Source organism: Lathyrus oleraceus, chromosome 4, assembly GCF_024323335.1.
Source record: "Lathyrus oleraceus cultivar Zhongwan6 chromosome 4, CAAS_Psat_ZW6_1.0, whole genome shotgun sequence".
NCBI lineage: Eukaryota > Viridiplantae > Streptophyta > Magnoliopsida > Fabales > Fabaceae > Lathyrus > Lathyrus oleraceus.
The window spans coordinates 272807764-272826130 of NC_066582.1; the positions used below are offsets into that span (position 1 = coordinate 272807764).

At 37.6% G+C, this 18367-nt stretch overlaps 1 protein-coding gene across 1 annotated transcript; it reads left to right on the plus strand.

Moving 5' to 3' along the window:
* Positions 1-514: 514 nt before the first annotated feature.
* LOC127137051 (uncharacterized) lies at positions 515-17974 on the plus strand. The gene is made up of 2 exons (XM_051063548.1): positions 515-3328; positions 17885-17974. The coding sequence occupies exons 1-2, from the start codon at positions 515-517 to the stop codon at positions 17972-17974; spliced, it is 2904 nt and encodes a 967-aa protein (XP_050919505.1).
* Positions 17975-18367: the final 393 nt, after the last annotated feature.

The following is an 18367-nucleotide window of genomic DNA, read 5'->3' on the forward strand; positions in this document are numbered from 1 at the left end:
GAAAGCTCAGGTTGACCGCCTTTCTGCTATGGTCGAGACATTGATAGCAAACCAAGCAGCCTAAGCTGCTCAACTTCAAACAGCACAAGCTCAGGTTGCCGAAGCACAAGATGCACAGATCCAGGCACAAGCACAGGCAGCAGAGATGCGCAACCAAATGTTAACCGCCCGTCTACAAGCAGAGGAAGCCCAGGCTAGGGCTCAAGTTCATAATTCAGGACAGACTTCGGCACAGAATCAACCTCAAATTCAGAATCAGACAACAGCAACACCCGTCACTACAATCATCGCTTCAGAAATCAACGTTGTCCCAGTCACTTCTGCTACCATCACAGCATCCCGTCCTTGGGAAATACCCAGGGATCTTAATCAAGATAGATATCAACAAGAGTTCGTTCCACCAAATGCTCCTATCTTCACTAATGTGCCTCCCGTTGTTCACTATACTCCTCACCTAGGAGAACCTGTCTATCACGGCCCTACCCCAAGTGAGGATCCTGGTCTCAATGATAGAATGGATGAATTCCAGGATCAGTTTGCGGAATTACAAAAAGAGATAAAAGCTCTTCGTGGGAAAGAACTGTTTGGCAGAGATGTAAATGATATGTGTTTGGTTCCAGACGTAAGGATGCCAGCAAAATTTAAACTACCAGAATTTGAAAAGTACAAAGGAAGTTCTTGTCCACAGACCCATTTGGTTATGTACGTGCGAAAGATGTCAATGTACACCAACGACCAAAGGATGCTCATTCATTGTTTTCAAGACAGCCTTACCGGTGCAGCTTTACGCTGGTATATGGGATTAGACAGTTCTCAGATCAAGACTTTCAACGATTTAGGCGAGGCCTTTATCAAACATTACAAATACAACCTTGATAATATGCCAGACCGAGATCAGTTGAGGTCCATGCAACAAAGAGAAAAGGAGACATTCCGTGAATACGCGCAAAGGTGGCGCGAAATTGCAGCACAGGTTGTTCCACCTATGGAAGAAAAGGAGATGACGAAAGTGTTCTTAAAGACTCTTGATACTTTTTATTACGAGAGGATGATTGCAAGCGCTCCTACAGACTTTACTGACATGGTAAACATGGGAGTCCGTTTAGAGGAAGCAGTTCGAGAAGGGCGTCTAGTCAGAGAAGGAAGTTCATCTTCAAGCGGGGCAAAGAGGTACGGCGGTTTTATGAAAAAGAAGGAACAAGAAACTAATGCTGTGTCCTATAATCATCCAAGAAGGATCAATTATCCTTACCATTCCCAACACCAACATATAGCAGCCGTGACTCCAGTAATCACTTCCGCTCCAGTTCAAGTCCAATACCCTCAGCAGCGTACCAACCGCTTCCAACAGAATACTCAGTATCAGCAACAACATCAACCTCAACAACATCAACATCAGTTACAACAACGTCCACCACAGCAGCAAAGAAGAACCAATTTTGATCCAATTCCAATGTCATATGCAGAATTGTATCCAGCTTTGATCACTAAAAACCTTGTGCAACCACGACCACGACCTCTTGTACCAGAAGTGCTACCTTGGTGGTACAAGCCAGAGGTATCTTGTCCCTTTCATCAGAATGCTCCAGGTCATGACTTAGACAACTGTTTTGCTTTAAAGTTGGAAGTACAGAAGTTGACAAGAGCAGGTATCCTGACCTTCAAGAACATGGGTCCCAATGTGAAGGACAATCCAATGCCAAGTCATGGTCCTTCATCAGTGAACAATATAGAAGTTTGTCTCAATGAACAACGTGTTACGAAGATAGAGGAGATTCGGCGGTCTTTGGTTGAAATTCATTCTGTTTTATGTGCTCATGGTCTATTCCAACATGACCACCAGATCTGTGGTACATGTTCAGTCAATTCAAGAGGTTGTAGAAAGATTCAAGATGATTTGCAAGGCGTCCTTGATCAGGGTTTGATTCAGATTTCTAGACAAGTGAGTTCTCCAGAATCACAAGAACAAGAGGTGAATGTCATCATTCCTTGCTTCAACATTCCAGAGAAAGTAGAGATAGCTTATCATCCGAGGGAGCCAGTGGTGATTTGCCCTCCGGGCCCAATGCCTTACACTTCAGATAAAGCGGTCCCCTACCGCTATGCAGCAACTATTATTGAGAACGGTAAAGAGGTCGAGATTAAAACCTTAGCCTCAGTTACCAATATCGCAGCAAATAGCCGAATGACGCGCAGTGGCCGCGTGTTCGCTCCGCCGGTTATCCCAAGTAGAAATGTTGAGAAAGATCCAGTGGTCGTGGTACCAGTGACAAGAGAAGCAGAAGGGCAAACAAGCAATTCAACCCTTGACAAAGAAACAGATGAACTACTCAGAATTATCAAGCTCAGTGACTACAAAGTGGTAGATCAGTTGCTACAGACACCGTCAAAAATCTCGATCCTGTCCTTATTATTGAACTCAGCTGTCCGCAGAGAAGCACTACTGAAGGTGCTTGATCAAGCCTTTGTAGAACAGGGTATAACAGCAGAGCAGTTCAACAATGTTGTAGGCAGCATCACTTCGTGCAATGGCTTAGGCTTTTGTGATGAAGAACTGCCAGAAGAAGGAAAGAATCACAACTTCGCTCTCCATATCTCAGCCAATTGTCAAGGGGATTCTTTGTCTAATATCCTAATTGACACCGGTTCATCTCTGAATGTCATGCCCAAGTCTACCTTGTTGAAGCTAAAGTATAAAGGGGGGAAAATGCGGCACAGTGGAATTATTGTGAAAGCGTTCGATGGATCAAGAAAAACAGTCATTGGAGAAGTTGATTTGCCTATTGGTATTGGACCACACGTATTCCAGATCACTTTCCAGGTTATGGACATAGTGCCAGCTTATAGCTGTCTGCTCGGACGCCCATGGATTCATGAGGCGGGTGCCATTACATCCACGTTACACCAAAAGTTAAAGTTTGTCAAGAATGGGCAAATAGTGACGGTTAATGGGGAGCAGGCTATGCTGATTAGCCACCTTTCATCGTTTAGTGTGATAGAAGTAGACGAGACGGCTGTTCAAACTCCATTTCAGGCCCTGACCATCGATGATTACAAGAAAAGTGAAGGTTCAATCGCGTCATTCAAAGACGCCCAGCAGATTGTCAAGACAGGTCCTACAGAAATGTGGGGCAAGGTGATAGAGTTGCCAGAAAACGTTAACCATGCAGGATTAGGCTTTGTTGATGGAAAACAAGTGCAGACTTCAGTGGTGCGACCTTTCAAAGATATCTTTCACAGCGGTGGGTTTATCAACATGGTAGCAGTTGAAGAGGATACTTTTGAGAGAAAGACAGAAGACGAAGGCCCCAGATTTGTGACACCAGGAGTAGTTATGAAGAACTGGACTGCAGTTGACATCCCACATTGTGTCCACATATCAAAGTAATTAAGCTTTTCAGTTTTCAAAAATCTTCCGCTTTAGCCCAAAGCGCGAAGCATTAATTTTGTAAAATGGGCACTTTTGTCAAAAACATACTATCCATGAAAAAGATCTTTTGTGTTCCTATACACTTGTGTCCTTTTATCTTTTCAGCTTTTTCGGAAAATGGTAACACAAAAAAAACCTTAAAAAGAACACATTTTTGCATGTCATGGTCAGTCCTCTAAAAACAATTGTTTGTACAGGTTACTTAAACCCGTTGAACACAATGACATCATGCCCTCTCCCAACTTTGAACATTCTGTATTCGAAGCTGAAGAGGAAGAGTGGGATGAGATTCCAGAAGAGGTCGCCCGCCAGCTTGAAAATGAAGAAGACACTATTCAGCCATACAAGGAGCCTTTGGAAACAGTCAACTTGGGTTCGGAAGAAAATGTGAAAGAAGTCAAAATTGGAGCATTGTTATCCCCACAGGTCAAGGAGCAATTGATCAGCCTGTTGAAAGAGTATGTAGATGTGTTTGCTTGGTCTTATCAATATATGCCTGGTCTCGACACTGACATCGTAGAGCACAAGCTACCTTTGAAGCCAGAATGTCCACCGGTCAAACAGAAATTAAGAAGAACACATCCAGATATGGCCGTCAAAATTAAAGAAGAAGTTCTGAAGCAAATAGATGCTGGTTTTCTTGCCACTTCAGTGTATCCAGAGTGGATAGCAAATATTGTGCCAGTTCCTAAGAAGGACGGGAAGGTACGAATGTGTGTCGACTATCGTGACTTAAATAGAGCAAGCCCAAAGGATGATTTCCCCCTGCCTCACATTGACATGTTGGTAGACAATACAACAAAGTTTGACATATTCTCCTTCATGGACGGATTCTCCGGGTATAACCAGATCAAAATGGCTCCCGAAGACATGGAAAAAACTACATTCATAACACCATGGGGAACATTCTGTTATCAAGTGATGCCGTTTGGGTTAAAGAACGCAGGTGCTACTTACCAGCGAGCCATGACAACGCTCTTTCACGACATGATGCACAAAGAGATTGAGGTTTATGTGGATGACATGATCGCGAAGTCTCGTTCAGAAGAAGGTCACTTAGTAGATCTATTGAAGCTATTTCAACGATTGAGGAAGTTCCGTCTTCGCCTCAATCCGAACAAATGCACATTTGGCGTCAGGTCAGGTAAACTCTTGGGCTTCATTGTCAGCCAAAAAGGCATTGAAGTTGATCCAGATAAAGTAAAAGCTATCCAAGAGATGCCCGCACCAAAAACAGAAAGGCAAGTGAGAGGTTTTCTAGGACGATTGAATTACATATCCCGGTTTATTTCTCACATGACTGCCACTTGTGAACCTATCTTCAAATTGCTGAGAAAGAGTCAGAATTGTGTTTGGACAGAGGATTGTCAGAAAGCATTTGACAGTATCAAAGAGTACCTCATGGAGCCTCCTATCTTGTTACCACCTGTTGCTGGAAGACCGTTGGTTATGTATTTGACAGTGCTTGAGAATTCTATGGGCTGTATTCTGGGTCAACAAGACGAAACTGGAAAGAAAGAGCATGCCATTTACTACTTAAGCAAGAAATTTACTGACTGTGAATCACGATACTCCTTACTCGAGAAGACATGTTGTGCATTGGCTTGGGCTGCTAAGAGATTGAGGCAGTATATGTTAAGTCACACCACTTGGTTGATATCCAAAATGGATCCAATCAAGTACATTTTTGAGAAGCCTGCACTCACTGGTAAGATTGCAAGATGGCAGATGCTGTTATCAGAATACGACATTGAGTATCATACCCAGAAAGCTATCAAGAGCAGTGTGTTGGCTGAGTACCTTGCTCACCAACCCGTTGAAGATCACGATGATAATGAGGATGAGTTTCCTGATGAAGATGTCATGTTCCTAAAATCCAGAGATTGTAGAGAGCCACTTCCTGAAGAAGGGCCTGAACCAGATTCTCAATGGGGTTTAGTATTTGATGGAGCTTCCAACGTTTATGGACATAGAGTAGGTGCAGTCATTATCACTCCAGAAGGTTCTCATATTCCTTTCACGGCAAGAATTTGCTTTGAATGTACAAACAACATTGCTGAATATGAAGCCTGTATCATGGGTCTTGAAGAAGCCATTGACCTCCGCATCAAAAATCTTACTGTTTATGGTGACTCAGCGTTAGTTATCAATCAGATCAAAGGAGAATGGGAAACACGCCACCCTGGCTTGATCCCATACAAAGACTATGCAAGAAGATTGTTGACTTTCTTCACCAAGGTTGAATTGCATCACATTCCTCGGGATGAGAATCATATGGCGGATGCTCTAGCTACGTTGTCTTCAATGTATCAAGTGGGTTTTCCAAACGAAGTACCCAGAATTGTGATCAAGCGACTTGATAGACCAGCACATGTGTTTACAGCTGAGGCCAGTTTTGATGATAAACCATGGTACCACGATATCAAGCATTTCCTTCAGACTCAGGAGTATCCTCTTGGAGCAACAGAAAAAGATAAAAAGACTTTGAGAAGATTGTCAGGCAGTTTCTTCCTTAATCAGAATGTGCTCTATAAGAGGAATTATGACATGGTCTTACTCAGATGTGTTGACAAAAAGGAAGCAGAAATGTTGATGAAAGAAGTTCACGAAGGGTCCTTTGGTACTCATGCAAACGGCCACTCTATGTCAAGAAAGATGTTGAGAGCTGGTTACTACTGGTTGACCATGGAATCAGATTGCTGCAAATTTGTAAAGAAGTGTCACAAATGTCAGATCTACGCTGATAAGGTTCATGTACCACCAACCTTTTTGAATGTGATTTCTGCTCCTTGGCCATTCTCAATGTGGGGCATTGACATGATCGGTATGATTGAACCCAAAGCTTCCAACGGACACCGTTTCATTCTCGTGGCAATTGATTACTTCACCAAATGGGTGGAAGCAGCTTCGTATGCAAAGGTGACAAAGCAAGTGGTGGTCAGATTCATCAAAAATAATCTCATTTGCCGATATGGCATTCCAAACAAGATCATCACTGACAATGGCTCCAATCTGAACAACAAAATGATGGATGAATTATGTGAAAGTTTCAAGATCGAGCATCACAACTCTTCTCCTTACCGTCCCAAGATGAATGGGGCAGTTGAAGCTGCAAATAAGAATATCAAGAAGATCATTCAAAAGATGGTTGTTACCTACAAAGATTGGCATGAAATGCTGCCTTTTGCACTACACGGATATAGAACATCAGTCCGTACTTCAACTAGGGCAACCCCATTTTCACTTGTATACGGTATGGAAGCTGTGTTATCGATAGAGGTTGAAATTCCATCAATGAGGATACTAATGGAAACTCAGTTGTCAGAGGCTGAATGGTGTCAAAGCAGATACGATCAGTTGAATTTGATTGAAGAAAAAAGAATGACTGCCTTGTGCCATGGACAGTTATATCAAAAGAGAATGAAACAGGCATTTGATAGGAAGGTTAAGCTGAGAGAATTCAAAGAGGGTGACCTTGTGCTCAAGAAGATGATACTATTTCACAATGATTCTAGGGGCAAGTGGACTCCTAACTATGAAGGACCCTATGTTGTCAAGAAAGCCTTCTCAGGCGGTGCTTTAATTCTTACAAACATGGATGGTGAAGAGCTTCCACGTCCCGTGAATACAGATGCAGTCAAGAAATACTTCGCCTAAAAAATGAAAAGAACAACTCGCTAAGTTGAAAACCCGAAAGGGCGGCTTAGGCAAAAATGAGCGTCTCGGTGGACTGAAAACCTGAAAGGGCGGTCCAAGCAGAAATTAGAGACATAAAAAAACAAAGAGAATATTATCCCGGTAGATTGAAAACCCGAAAGGGCAATCTAGGCAAAAGTTAGGGATTTCAGGCAAGTAACTGCATAACAGAGATAAGATCATTGAAGTATCAGAATATTTTCAATAGTTCTCCAACTTTCTCAAGGCTGCAATACAGGTCAAAAGTGGAAGAGAGAATGATGTCATTGTAGTTCAACGTACCCTTTTTCCACGAAATTACCATTTTCCAATTTGTAAAGATCTATGGAATCACGCTGTTGGCTGATTACCATCCTATCAAATCAATTTGAGCCTTTCTATATTTCTTGGCACTCTTAATTTTCATTTCAATTTACGAAAGTTCTTTTACTTTGACAGATATGTTTTGAAACAAAAGTTTTGAATTAAAAACAGTTTTTGAAAAATATAAAGATTATTTATTTTGATTTGTGGACATCAATAAAAGGATTGAGACATGTGGTCCCAGTAATTCTGAAATCATGTGATTCCAACTAGACATGTTCATATTACTATCCTTATATGTATATGATGAAAAAATCTCCATAGGTGTCTTGGCAGTAATATTTCTCCAGCAGAGGTTGTGATTCTGGATATCCCTAGCTATGCTTCCTAGTTTTCCTCAAGAGATCATGCAAGAAATATTTCAAGAAGTTTATTCCCTTCACTTGGGGCATGAAGACTCCCCAGTTAATTGATCATGAAGACTCCCCAGTTTAATTGATCATGAAGACTCCCCGGTTAATTGATCATGAAGACTTTGATCCAGGTTTTAAGTTACAGATTTGGCCTATGGGATTACTACAGGTATTTCCCCAGTAATTTATTAAGGCGGGATCAGCAATGTCCCCAGCAGAGGATGAGAAGGAAGATTTGATTTCCCTGAGCAGGAGTAATACAGAGGTCTCCATCCCTCAGCGAGTGAAGAAAGTTGATATTCAGAAACTACAGGGAATCTCCTGTTGTTCTCTGTCCATTCAATAGAAGGATATGTCTCCTCCTCAGTAATGTTTTGTAGTAAAAGAAGAGTGTGTTATGCATTTTAAGCAAATTCAAGAATTACAGGATTTCTCCTGAATTCTCATTTATATTCAAAAGTCAGACATCACTGTTCCCCGGCAGAGTCTCCTAGAGGAAAGATCTCGTAACCAGATATCAGACACCATAATCCCCTGCAGAGTCTTCAGATACAGAAAGTCTCCATGATAATTAAAGCAAAAAAATCAAGGATAGATTTCCCCTATATTCTTATTCCCTGGAAAGATACCACCTATCCCCAACGGACTTTATCCCCAGTGGAGTCTTCCAGAAGAATAATCCCTTCTGCATTATCAGCAAATTCAAGAATTGCAGGACTTCTCTTACAATATCATCTTATTTCCAGAGGATAACACCTTGTATCCCCAGCGGAGTCCTCAGAAAGGTCCAATCCTCATATACCTCACAAATTCAAGAACCACAGGGAATCTCCTGCATTTTTGAAGTAGAAGGCATCTCCATTCTTCTACGGAATCCTCAGCAGAGACAGACTTTTAAAGAAACCTGGATATGGTGCTCTTGTACCAATTCCCCAGCAAGTCTTTGTACTACTCCCCAGCGAGTCTCAGTGCAAATCTCCAGCAAGTCCTTATGCAGCTGTTAACATTTTTAGTTATTCCTAGTTTTGTTTGTCCATCATGCATTCATTACTAAATATTCACGCATATCTATGACATATCATGCTTGCATTCATATGCACCTTGTTTCTTGTTTATATTGTGGGTTGAGTCAATCTCTCCATATAGAGTATCCTCATAAGCAGCAAAATACCTTTTATTGGTCATGTTCCCCACAGAGATCTATGCCTCGTGGAAGATGGTTGTTTCAGTTGTAAATCCTGATGAGTTCATTCCTCTTCAGTTGAAGTCTTGTTTGACCGTTTCATTCTAGTTCTATCCTAGTTTGAACCTCGTGTCTCCAGATAAAGCTCAGAAATTGCCAGTAAAAGAAGGCAACAATATAGTCTTTGTGACTCTCATTCAGTAAAACAGACATGACAGATATTGTGTCCAAGTCCTTTATACCTTCATCTTTGAGTTGGTACCCATTACAAACTTGAGTTACCTACATCCATGAGTGGTAACCTTTGTTATCCCTCGGATAAATTAATTACTATCTCCATCTATGAGTTGATAACATCCTCACAGAAAGTTCCATGGTTCTACCTGCAACTTTGAGCTGGTAGCGTGCTTTCGTCTTTGAGTTTAGCACAGATTCCTTTTGATTCCACCTTCGTCTTTGAGTTGGTGAAGTACCTACAACTTTGAGCTGGTAATATGCATTCATCTTTGAGTTCGCACATTTTCCTGTGATTCCATCTTCGTCTTTGAGTTGATGGAGTACCTTCATCTATGAGTAGGGTATGTTTGATCCTTGTTGAACTGATAGTGTGCTTTCATCTTTGAGTCTGCACAGATAACTTCTGATTCCATCTTCGTCTTTGAGTTGATGGAGTACCTTCATCTATGAGTTAGGTACATTTTGTCCTTCCACCGTCATCTTTGAGTCGGTAATGATAAACATCTCCAGGAGAATATGTTCTAAATTCTTTTAAACACCTTTGTCAATGAATCGGTGGTTGCCTTCAACTTTGAGTCGGCATTTCTCTGTCTACCTCATCAATGAGTTGGTAGTGTGCATTCAACTGTAAGTCTGCACAATGATCCTTAGATCTGATTCTTCATCTACACCATCATCAATGAGTTGGAATTTGATTTCCCTAGCAGTGTTATTATCAATCTTTTGAAGCTTGCCTTCAACTTTGAGTTGGCATGTCCTGTTTACCTCATCAATGAGTGGGTAGTGAGCTGTCAACCATGAGTTAACGCAGTTCGATTCTTATTATGCCCTTGTTATACCTTCATCCTTGAGTTGGTATTCATCTTTTCTGTTACCTCCATCTTTGAGTTGGTAATGTACTGTCACATCAGTACTCTTGTTATATTGATCTTTTCCCACTTTCATCTATGAGATAGTGATGTATCGTCAATATTAAGTTGATATCTCTTTTCCTCCTATTTTCCATCTATGAATAGGTAGTGAATCTTCCCCAGCTGAGTATTCTCAGTGTTTACCTTCATGCATTGAGTCGGTGTATGTCCTTCCCCAGTAGAGTTTGCACTCCTGTGTCTCTGTGTCTGTCTGTCTTTTGCATCATGCATACATGCATTTGCGGTCAAATTTTGTGGCGTTTGTCATATTTAATTACCTTACGCCATTCGATAGCCTCCGGCTATCTGGCCTAAGTTAATTAAATAGGGGCATCTGTCGCACCCCAAAATTTGACTTTGCTTTGTTGACCACATCTTGATTAATCTCGTTGTCTCGTATTCATCTCAATTTCTTAAACTTCGCGTGACAACTGGTTTGATTAGGTTTTGTGTGTTTTCGTTGCTTACCGTGTTGTATTTCGTTGTTTAAGCAAAACCTGGCCGATATCGTTGCCTCGTATTTATCTCGCTTATCTCTGTTGTGCGTGGCATCGCTTCGATTAGGTTTTGTGCGTTTTTATCTATTTAATTGTTTGTTTGTCGGTATTTTGACTGTATTTCGAATATATTAGAGTTTTCGTATTGTCCGATTATTTGTGATTGTGTTTGTCAGCGTTTTTGTGATGTCGTGTTGATTTTATTATTGCCTAGGGTTGTTTATTTAATTACGTGTTGTGCCATGTGATTTAATCGAGTCTGTTTGAGTCGTGTTGTTGATTTTACTGGTTTACCGGTTTACTAGTTTATTGGTTTTATCAATTTGTCTGTTTTGCTGTGCAAATTGTCATCGTTTTTATCGCGTTCGTGTCGCTCGATTTTATCGTATTTTAATCGTGTGCCGTTTAATATTATTTGTGCTTAATATTAATTGTGTTTAGTTGTTAATTAGTTTATTTAATTAGGATTAATATTATATTAGTTTATTATTATTATTATTATATATAATATATAAATATATTATTAATTTATGTTAGATATTTTTTAGGTTTCTTATTGTTTAAGTAATCTAAATATATATTATTAATTTATGTTAGATATTTTTTAGGTTTCTTATTGTTTAAGTAATCTAAATATATATTATTAATTTATGTTAGATATTTTTTAGGTTTCTTATTGTTTAAGTAATCTAAATATATATTATTAATTTATGTTAGATATTTTTGAGGTTTCCTATTGTTTAAGTAATCTAAATATATATATATATATATATATAGATGTTGTTAGTAAGGAAAAAAGGGAGGTGGATCAGTAAGGAAAAAACGTGTGGTGAGAGAAACAGAGAATTGAAAAGAAATATTTTTTCCAAAAGCATTACCGTATTTCACTTGTTCTTCATTTTCGGTAACCCAAAATCGTCCCGATTATTCACCGAAACACAAAACCGATTTCATATCTTTAAAGTTCGTTGAGTCCAGGTCACAAATATCCAAGGTTCATTTCATTCCGGCGTCGTTTCACCGATCAAAAGCGACGTTGAAGTCAGGTACTCACGAAGGCAGCCAGCACTGCGTCGGTGACGGTTTCCAGCTTTCGGTCGATCATTTGGACGATCAGAAGTTCATCCTCTTCACACAAGGTAATATTCTTCACTTATCTCTGAAATCGGCAAAGTTCCGGCTTGCCGACATGTGTTTTAATATATTATTTATCTAAATATATATATATATATATATATATATATATATATATATATATATATATATATATTATTTTTGTCTATTATATATTATTTGTCTAAATGTACATATATATTATTTTTGTCTACTATATATTTATTGTCTAAAATATAAATATAAATATATATATATATATATATATATATATATATATATATATATATATATATATATATATATATATATATATATATATATATATATATATATATATATATATATATATATATATATATTACTTTTGTTTACTAAATATTGTTTATCTTTTATTATTATTTTGCATATATGTTTTATTTAAATGTTAGTTAAATTAATTATTTGTTTAAATGTTTATTTTAATTAAATGTTTATTTATATCAAATGTTTATTTTGTCTAAAGTAAATGTTTATATTGTTTTTTTATATTTGTTTATGTTGTTACTAACCGTTTCGTTTCAGTTTCAGCTCGATTAACTCCACTAACTATTCGTAATACTAACTATTCATAGCTAACTGTGTTGTAATAATTTACTTTCTCGCATTTTTTATGTTCTGTATTGTGTGTTTAATCGTATTGTTCACGTTTTATGTTAAAAAATCGAAAAATCCAAAAAAGAGAAACCCGATGCGATTCCAACGGTCGCCGTTTAAGAAATCCTTTTCACACACTCACAAGCTTACTCTTGGGCTTCCTTATAATGAGCCCATTTATTTATTGTTTCAGGATTTAGGCTCATTCAAATCTTTTGCCAGCTTTGGCTTTTCAGTTTAAAAACATTTTCAAAAGGACGTGTTAGTCTCGAAGCCTCCCGCCTAGGTCGAGCAAGAGATGGCAAGACACGCCAATCTAAAATCAACAAAACAGACTTTCCCCTTTTCTTTTGGGAGAACTACGTGGATTCTGATTTCTCCATTGCGCCTTGGAGATACGTAGGCATGAAGTCTACGACTTTATCGAGTCCAAAAAGCAATAAAATCAAGTTCTTTTCTCATCTCCCCAATCAAACGATCAAAGCGAAAAAAGCAAAGCATTCACATAAACATAAGCAAAAAGGTTCCTGTGGAGTACCGCAGATGTAGAGGGTGCTAATACCTTCCCTTTGCATAACCAACCCCCGAACCCGTAACTCTAAAGGGATTTATCGTTATTTTTCCCTTCCTCTTTTTTGGATAAAATAAAAGACGGTGGCGACTCTTGCATTTAAAATATTTTTCAAACGAGTTAAGTTCAATCAATACTTAATCTCGTGAAAAATCCCACCGCGACACTGCCCAAATAATCACCTTACACTAAACAATCCCCTTCATCTGATAATTGAGCTTTTCCCTACGACCTTCGTGTAACACAATGAAATTTGTTCCTTTATGATTGCTTCCCAAATCCATCACAGTTGCTTCCTAGATTTTTTTTATTACACCTTCCCTAAATCTAATAAAAAAAATAAAATTTCACTAATAATTATTTAATAAAAAAAGTTATAATAAAATTATAAAATATCTATTTTATTTTATTTCAATTTTATTTTATTTCATTCAAATCCTATAATTATATCTAAATAATTAAAATAATCTAAATAATTATTTTATTTTATAAAATTCTATTTTCTAAATAACGTAAAACTTTTATTTAATAAAATCACACTTGGATAAATATTTAATAAAAATTTATAATAATATAATTTATTATAAATAGATTCTAAAAATATATTTTTACCAACTAACTCGAACATTCCTATATCTATAAAATTATCATTTCAATTAAATAATATTTTTAAGTATAACAATAATAATAATAATAATAATAATAATAATAATAATAATAATAATGAATCATTTCTAGAAATTCTAATTATTCTAACCGTTACAAAAAAATAAAATTATCTAATTATTATTAATAATTTAAATAATTGTTATTTTAATTTTCCGCTCTCAAACTCAAAATTTTCCGTACTTATTAAATTAATAAAATATCCTTTAAATATCAAAATTAATAAAAATCACACAAATCACCAAAATCAAACCAATCAACACACCAACAATTTTCTAATATTTAAATGAAATATTAAAATTAAAATAGGGATGTTACATAAATCACTTGGAGTGCCGAACTTTATTTTCGATGTACACACCTGAGCCGTTGATTAGTGTGCTTGTGCAACCATGTAGATGTGTGCACTTGGCGTGTCGAACTTAGTTTCCGATGTACACATCTGTGCATCGATTGGTGTGATTATGTAGCCATGTAGGCAAATTACACTTAGGATACTTACCACACTTAGGTTACTTATCACACGTGTGCTTGTGTAGCCATATAGGCGTAAATCACTTGGCGTTCCAGACTCTGCTTTCAATGCACACACCTAACTTATCGAAAGCGGTGTGCTTGTGTAGTCTCTTGGAATTATGAACTTGGTAGGTTCCGGGCCCAGTTTTCGACGTCAACTCACCAATGGTGTGGTTGTGTGGCCTAGGTTGGGAGGAATGTACTACTTCTGGATTCCACGTACATGGGTATGGGTTGCATGCTTTGTTGTACTAACATCTTTATATGATTTGATAATTCAAATTGGGTGGTCAATGGACTCCCAATTGTGATGCTAAGTGATTATGTGTATTCTTGAACTTGATAGTGAGGAGGCACCAGATCAATGGTGGATCCATATTTGATGCATGTACCTTGTAGAACCGAGATGACCCATAAGATATGGGACTAACTGAGATTTAGTAATCTCACCCCGATCCTTTTATTCTCTTTTCAGGTTGTTCAAGGAAGGACAAAGGCAAAGGCAAAGGTAGGATGACCTAATTTGCTTGGAGATGTTTCTTAGGCTGGATCTTTATCATGTTTTGGAGCTTCTTAGCTTTATGTATCCCTAGATTATGTATTAGTACTTTTGGGATTGTATATTTTGACCATAATGTATTCAACTTTTCTATGTTATATTAATATTATACTCTATTCCGCTACTTATGTACCATATTATAATGTCATATGCATATTATTCTAAACATATATGTATGGGGTGTTACAGTTGGTATCAGAGCCAGGTTGATTCTCGGCATCAGCATGAAACATCATAAGTCAATTCCATTCTTCCTTATATGTGCAGTAGTCGACATGACTCCTTATGTCTTACTTATGGCATTGAGCCTGCTCAACTTAATTCTGTGTGTAGGACAAACATGAAAATGGTTGATGAATGTAGAGGTTCCGGAAGGTCTAAGACCAGGAATGTGGAACCTGAGGCTGGAACTGGGAATGCAGAGGTGTCGTGGTAGCAAATATACAATAGATGCAACAAAAGAATTAGTTGATGATGTAGGATAAGCAAGGACAACAACCCCTCATACTCCACAAAATGAAGCAGGGCCTGATTTTCGTGCATTCTTCATAATGAAACCACCCGAGTTTTTAGGCGGTCTTGATCCAATGGCAACTCATGATTGGTTATATGGTATGGAAAGAGTGTTCCAAGCCATACGGTGTACTGAAGAGGAGAAAGTGAGCTTCACGACTTAGATTTTGAAAGGACCAGCTGGTAGATGGTGGATGATGACTTCTCGGTAAGTGTACCAATAATGTCACAATAATAAAATATCGAATCCGCAACCCCTATTTCTCTATTATTGATGTTTGATGCCTTACATGAATAATCTCATCACTGTAATCCCACGATAAATTAATAAAACCGTTATAACCAATCCCTTGCGATATAGCTCACTAATCACTACTCGGAGCTTTCTATCCCTAGTCCAGTAACATAAGCAGGATTAGGTAATGCAATAGAGCGTTAATTTACTAGCCACTACTTAAGGTTTCCTATTCCTAGTTAACCAGCGTAAGCATGAAAATTGCATTAGGTCCAACACATAGACTAATTGTCAGTATTCCCTATATGCCCAAATCAGATTAAAAGAGTATCTCACATAAAAAGCATTACGAACAAGAAACAATTGAATAAAATTATAGATTAAAGCATTCATGCAAAGTAAAATTAACATATTGCCCAACAATATTGAAATAGGTTCATCAAAACATAACATAACCTAGAGGAGTTTAGCTACTCATAACTCAAAATACAATACCAAAAACAATTGAGGAGAATTGCATATAATATCCCTTGAAGGATTAGCCTCCAATGACTCTAAATGCTCTAAAAAACCACTTATGATTATGCACAATCATGCTTTCTATGCAAAAATTCTCAACCCTTTAAGAAAATGAAGAAAATCCTCTTTAATAGCCTTTAGAATGGACCAGAACGCGTTAGAGAAGCCCAGAAAAAGGAGTCATCGTGCGTGGGATGACCTGCATCGTGCGATGCCACCGTTATGTCCCTATCACGCGTGCGATGCTGCACGTTATTATTCTAGTGGTTGCACACTTTTTATCCCTTTTTCACTTAATTTTTTACTAAGTCCAATTTCTTCACACTTAGCTATTTTTTCCTCATTCTTTGGTCTTTCTTCTTCATTTTTGCTCCTCTTTGACTTGTTTTGATCCATTTCTTTGACTGATTTTATGCAATGACGGGCTGTCATTACAACCTCAAACTTGAATTGTTGCTTGTCCTCAAGTAACTTGCCTGCAACTGCATATTTCAACAGAAAACAAGTCGCACAATAAAAAATGAATGTCACCCTATAATTTTCTTTACCCAACCATCTTTCTAGCTTCCAACTCCCATCTGGAAAATTCAGAAAACATCCTCAAACTTTGACGAGTACTCAACCTGTCTCTCATCTCAGTTTTAGTCACTCAATGGATAAGGTTATCTCTCAATCAACATGCAAAATTGTTTATGCTTAGCTTGATCATGTTCTAATATGATTCATCAAAGAAATCAAATTACACACATTGAGGACTTTTTAGGTTGCATCTTGGCTTATGTTCGGGTAAGATATTTTTGGGAAAGTAGGTTTAAACCTTTGGAGTTAGGTGCCTAGTTATCCTTCTATCATCATACCCCTTTGTTCCTTTTTGATGGTACTAAGACTTTTCTATTGTGGTCCTTAATATTCTTGACATTCTTTTAATTCTTTTTTTGAAGAAGTGTCTTTTTCCACTTCTTATTTTCTCAATTTTTTTTGAATGTTGACCAATTTTCTCTAGTACCCCAACCCCAAACTTAAAACTTTGCTCACTTCCAAGAGCAATCCTAAACTTATTATTTTTCATACCATCTAAGAACTCAAATTCCACCTAACTTCAAAGAGAGGGTGGAAAGATAAGATCTTTTAATCATACGGCTAAAAATCAAGGCTAAGTCACCGAAAGAAAGACTAAGCTCAAAGTGGTTAGCAACAAATATACCTATTACTACAGGGTGGTTTAAAAAGGCTCACAGTTATAAACAAACAAATGCCTCAGTGTGTCTTAATCAATCAAGACAGATTTAATCGGAAATAGTTCAAACTAGATGAAATAATAACGCATCGATACACTCAATAAGAAAGAATAGTAAACAATGGAATTTATTTGGCTAAACCTTAGTAGTTAAGGTATATGAAGGTTAAGTACAAGTCCTTTGATTCTTTTCTCATCCTTTGCCTTCAAGTTGTAATTTGATTTCCTGATGAGCAGGCTCCTTTTGGATCATTTGTTCAATGCTAAAGTGATAAACTTGTAAATCTAAAAAAAACACAACTACATACTCATTCATTAAAGACATTTGACTGAATAATACAAAGAGGGAAGATCACTTATAGTGGTTATTACTCTTCTCTAGGTTACATTTGAAAATAAAAATAACATCTTCTAAAAATTAAAAACAAACTACATGTCTTTTCATATGTCATTATTGCGAAAAAGATCATGCATACCATTTATTGTGTTGTTGAAGTCATTATTTCGCCTCCTCCATTCTGTGCGCATATGGTCTCTCCTCCTTGCTTGCTCTTGATCTTGGTTGGTGAAATAATTCTTCATATCTTTAGTTGTTGCAAACCAGGATTTTAATCTCTGAGATGACATATGGTCTTCTTGCTGGTTATAGAAGTCTCAAAACACAGGACCGAATCTTGAAGGTTCAACATACAAAATGGGTGAAAATTCCATTATCCACCTTGTAACCCTCACTGCGTGAGCTTCCATTCTTCTTTGAAACTATGAAGCTTGTTGACCTTGCATTTTCTATGGTTGTTATTGTACTTGTGGTTGGTAGAATCCTTCATCATTTCCAGCTTGATTGTCTTCTTGATCATTTTGAGCAGCTTCTCTTTGATGCATGTTTTACAACCTATTTATGGCCAAAGCATTGAGAGGTGCTTTCGGACTGATCATCTCATCGTCGGGGTAAATCGGCACACGTTCTCTCCTGCACAATTTATTTATAACACAAAAATGCCCATAAGCTTTTTGTGCAGCGTTAGCCATATATTTGATATTTTCAGCAATTAAACGCCCCAAATTAATAGGTTCCCCTCTCAAAAGAGCTAAAATCCCTAAACACCGATTCATAATGAACTATGATTGGTTA